General features: G+C 40.4%; 1 protein-coding gene across 1 annotated transcript; it reads left to right on the plus strand.

Annotated features, from left to right (window-relative positions):
- The first annotated feature begins 726 nt into the window (after positions 1-726).
- LOC121368923 (interleukin 17-like protein) lies at positions 727-1,239 on the plus strand. Its single transcript, XM_041493683.1, has one exon. It carries the CDS (start codon positions 727-729, stop codon positions 1,237-1,239), a length of 513 nt encoding a protein of 170 aa, XP_041349617.1.
- Positions 1,240-5,165: the final 3,926 nt, after the last annotated feature.

Here is a 5,165-nt window from a genome sequence, read left to right on the forward strand (position 1 = left end):
TTTACTCCAAACTTCAATTTTGTGCTGTATTGGCCATTCTTAAAGAGAATGTTACACCCCTGCACCACGGTGAGGTTACAACACGCGCAGAGGTGCGCTGAATATCGCCAAGGAGGGAGGAACTTGGTGATGCGTCGTCGAATCCCCGTGTATCGTCCTGCAAAATAATAAAGGTGATGATAGTGGTGATGATGATGGTGATGATGATGATGATGATGAGCTGTGTGTGGGGGGGGGGGGGGGGGGGAGGAGATTGCATATATATTTGTGAATGAAATACCAGTGTGTCAGCGTGATGGGAGAGTTACAAATTTCCCCTTTTGTTTCTTCCCGGGAAACACAGTGAATGACAGTAATCGTGTCGGAATGAAAAGGCGGGTTTAAAACGCGTAACTGACAGAACCTCCATTGCCCCATCATCAAGAGGATTTCCTCACGTCACACGTCCTGGTTTTAGTCTATATATTCAAACGGCATTGCTAAATCTCACAGCAACTTTCAATTTCATTAGTGAGAGACAGGAACTTTAATTACTTGAATGTGGAAATCTCTGCTCTTTCAACTATATTCTTGATCTGAATTTTGTGCTTAGAGACATTCGACATTTCAAGAACAATTGTCGACTTTTGCTCGCTGTTAATCCAAAACCCCGACAACCGTAAATTTTGATAGGAGATGAAATTCTGCAATCAACTTCAAGTTCTGTATATCCTTGTGGTTTACCAGATGGCAGATGGCATCCCTATCGGATCGCCGAAACTGGCACGTGCTGCACGTTCAACATCCACGTGCCAGACACCGCCAAATCTCGACTGCCTGATCACCACAGTGGACGGAATTACGGACGGCGTGACGGAGGTTACAAACGTCACCTGCATTAACACGAACGGCAGTTCGTCTGACCAGTGTCGAGACACAGTGGACGGCAGGGCTGCGAACGCCGACCAAAAGGCTTGTCCCTGGTCCTACGAAATGTTGCTGTTGCCCGCGGACTTCTACCCCAGGTGCGTTCTACAGGCCAAGTGTAATTGTCGGAGTTGCGCGAGGGGAAACGACGCCAACGACTGTGTTCCCGTGAAGAAGTGCATACGAGTTCTCAGGAAGGACACCATGTGTATCGACGGCTTCCACATCTTCAGGGAGACCACAATTCCAGTGGTGGTGGGGTGCGCATGTGTCACCAGCTCAAACGACTATTCGTCGCTACCCTCCGCCGAAGGATATGATTACATTAATTAATGTGACGGCATCAGTGGAAACTCTGTGCAAGTTATGCATGCTGTTAAGTAGTCAGTATCTGACCGTATTAAACTGTAAGTTCTAGCGCAATGTTCTATTATACTATAGGATTCTGTTATACATTAGGATACTGTTATACATTAGGATACTGTTATACCTAATGATACTGTAATAGCGTTGGGTACTGTTAAACCGTAGTTTACTTTTTATACTATTCTATAGAGCTCATGTTCATACTACATTTATAGAGCTCATGTTCATACTACATTTATAGAGCTCATGTTCATACTACATTTATAGAGGTCATGTTCATACTACATGTTTTATACTCTAGTACTGTTAGAGATTTTAAATTAAGAATACTCGTCATAACCACCCCCCCCCCCCCCCCCCCCCCCCGTTTTATTCTTCTTCTTGTACTACTTTTTCATTTTGCACTGTGGGGCTATTTCACATGCGGGTCTCCTGTTATCCTGTCCGAAACCCCCTGTGCATTGTAAATAATTTTTAAATGTCTAGAGATTCTAGAGACCGAAAACTATATATACAACAGTATAAACAGAGTATTCCGGACGGGCCAAAACGAAGGTGCTTATGTGAAATGACCCATTGCATTTCCTTAACACTGAACGCCAAGGCATGTGCGTACATAGCGGGGGTTCGATGGGTTCGACCGAACCCCCCCCCCCCCCCCCCCCCGAAATCGCTTTTTTTAAATTTAATATATCTGACATTGATATCTGACATTATTATATTTACTCAACATAGAAATATATGCCCAATATCTCTGCAATCTATTTTGGAACCCCCCTTTTCAAAATCCTATGTATTGGAACCCCGCTTTTCAAAATCCTATGTATTGGAACCCCGCTTTTCAAAATCCTATGTATTGGAACCCCCCTTTTCAAAATCCTATGTATTGGAACCCCCCTTTTCAAAATCCTATGTATTGGAACCCCCCTTTTCAAAATCCTATGTATTGGAACCCCGCTTTTCAAAATCCTATGTACGCCCATGCAAGGAGTCTTGTATGTTTTCATTTTTAAGCATTTATAGTTTCTATTTTAAATATCACATATCACGTTCACCTTATACAAGGCTAGATTATCTATTGGGCATACTAGGCCTAGCGGCTACTAAAGTTGGGGAGGAGTGACTACGAAATATGTTAAAATGGCTCCATGACATGACAATACGGACGAAGCTACGGCGTAACAGAACTACGAGGCAGCCCACACACTTTTCTCTTGTCAGTGTTTTTCCATACCTAAAGGTCTACAGATATATATTACATGGGATCCCCTCTAATGAAATCTATTATTATTGAAGCTTTTCAGGAACTTACCCGGGACCGAGTTGGTGCGATCTAGATCTGCCTTTTGTCTTTTCATGTAGCCCACGATAAATCAGTTCCGGTGGGGTTGGGATGAGGGGTTGACGCAGTGAGGGGAGACACGAAAACGTTCATCCTAGTCTCAATACTATCAGGGATAAACTAGGGCCAAAATAATATCATTATAAATTCATACATACCTGTTTGTCTGTGTCTATTAGTGTATATTTAAATGTATAGGCGTCACTAGTTTGTAAACGTACATTACGTGTTTATTATTTATATTTAATATTTTCTTTATTTTATCTATGTATTATGTTTTTCATGCATGAATGTATTGTTATGGATTTCTCCACCATTATCAAGAATTGTAAATATTTATTTCATTATATACTCTGTATTATTATAACGCTTATTAGCTGTATAACTTAAACTAATAAGGCCAAAAGACATTATGTGTTTGGGGGAACACGCTGAAAGAATGTAGATAGGGTCGGTCGGCTTTAAAAATATATATTTAACACATTTTTACTTCGTTGACCTTTTAAAAGAATTTAGGGTCGGTCTTGTTTTCTAGGTAGGGTCGGGTTCCCGGAAACACACATTTTAGTTATACGCCTAAAGAACTTGAACATGCGTTGCCCATCTATATTTATGTTATTCATGTTTAATTCAGCGTATTTCTACCATGTTAAAACTATGGAGATTTATTTGTGTTTACATCAGTGTGTTACATCGCATGCTACGAAGTGTTTTGGACATCATCAGGAATTTGTATTAAAAAGGTTCCTTTTCATAACGGACTGAAACATTTTAGTACTAATATTTAATTTTGGAAAGGCGAGGAACTGCACGGACGGAAACACCGTGAAGAGACCGTTATGGCATATTTCATTATTTATTTGTATACTGTAATGCCATATACACTAACCTACCTCTGCATAATCATCTTCAATTAGCAATGTGTTTATAAAAATAAAAATAATAAACAAATTCATACCCACCGACATTGGGCATCTCTGATAGAAATTTCCCCATCCCAACCCATTCTACACGACTGCTATATTAAAGGCCGTGGTATGTGCTGTTCTGTCTGTGTGCAGGCGCAGATAAAAGATCCCTACAACAGTTCATGTCATGTTGGCTGTATTATTATAGTTTTGTACTGGCTTTATATGTTTATATGTGATCTCATGTAACACAAATAAGTACAATATGCATGTCTATATTAATTATTTTCTAAATAAAAATTAAACAAGCAACATGCAATTTCTTATTTTTAATTATATTTATTTTCTATTAATTTAGATTGTTATTTATTTATTTATTTATTTATTTATTTATTACTGTGTAATGACATTTGGTCACATTATGGCAATACTCAAAAACATGCAACCAGTGTAGCAATTTATATTTAGAAATAACATGGGCGTACGGGCTCTGATTTTTGTAAGGGGGGGGGGGGGGGGGGGGGGGGGGGGTTTGGGGGCAGGCTGATGATTGGTTGAATAAAAGGGAAATGCACGAATCTGGATAATAACATAATTTTATTCATATGGGATCAATCGCGCTTGGTGCACTCGTTTAGCTCAGTCGATAGAGTGTTCGCTTAAGGTGCCTGTATAGTAGGATCGAACCACCTCGAAGGACCCATTGGGTGTTCACTTTCCTAACCAGTGCACCACGAATTGTATATTAAAGGTACTGATGTGTGCTGGGGGGGGGGGGGGGGGGGGGGGATTTAGCTCTGTCGGTTGAGCGCTCGCCTGAGGTACTTGCATCCCAAGATCGAACCACCTCGGTTTGGGGGGTTTTCTCGTTCCAACCAGTGCACCACAACTGGTCAAAGAAAGAAAGACATGTTTTATTTAACGACGCCACTCAACACATTTTATTTACGGTTATATGGCGTTAAACATATGGTTCAGGACCACACAGATATTAAGAAAGAAAACCCGCAGTCGCCACTTCATGGGCTACTCTTTTCGATTAGCAGCAAGGGATCTTTTATTTGCACCACCCCACAGACAGTGTAGTATATACCACGGCTTTTGATATACCAGTCGTGGTGCACTGGCTGGAACAAGAAACACAATTGGTGAAAGGCCGTGGTATGTGCTGTTCTGTCCGTGGGAAAAAGCATATAAAAGATCCCTTGCTACTAATGGAAAAATGTAGCGGATTTCCTCTCATGACTACTAGTCACAATTACCAAATGTCTGACATCCAATAATCGATGATTAATTAATCAATGTGCTCTGGTGGTGTTGTTAAACAAAAACTTTTAAACTTTGAGTGCTGTCAGTTGATGCGTTATGGTATGTGCTGGCCTGTCTGTGGTAAAGTGCATATAAAAGATCCCTTGCTACTACTGGAAAAAAATGTAGCTGGTTTTTGGTCCAAGGGTCTTTTAGTCGCGAACATTTAATTTTAATGACTTACATATGGCTGTCATATGAACGAGTTTGGCTCATTATAGTAACGAACACCTAAAGTTGTAGACGTAAAAACACAAACTCGAATATCGGTTAGATTGCCATTGAGCTGTCGGTATTCCAGAAAGAAAAAAAGAAAAGAAAAAAGAGAACAAAAA

Source organism: Gigantopelta aegis, chromosome 3 (genome assembly GCF_016097555.1).
Source record: "Gigantopelta aegis isolate Gae_Host chromosome 3, Gae_host_genome, whole genome shotgun sequence".
NCBI classification, from domain to species: Eukaryota; Metazoa; Mollusca; class Gastropoda; order Neomphalida; family Peltospiridae; genus Gigantopelta; species Gigantopelta aegis.

Bases quoted from the DNA above. Each gene is read 5' to 3' on its own strand.
- LOC121368923 (XM_041493683.1), top strand. From the start codon at position 727: ATGGCAGATGGCATCCCTATCGGATCGCCGAAACTGGCACGTGCTGCA.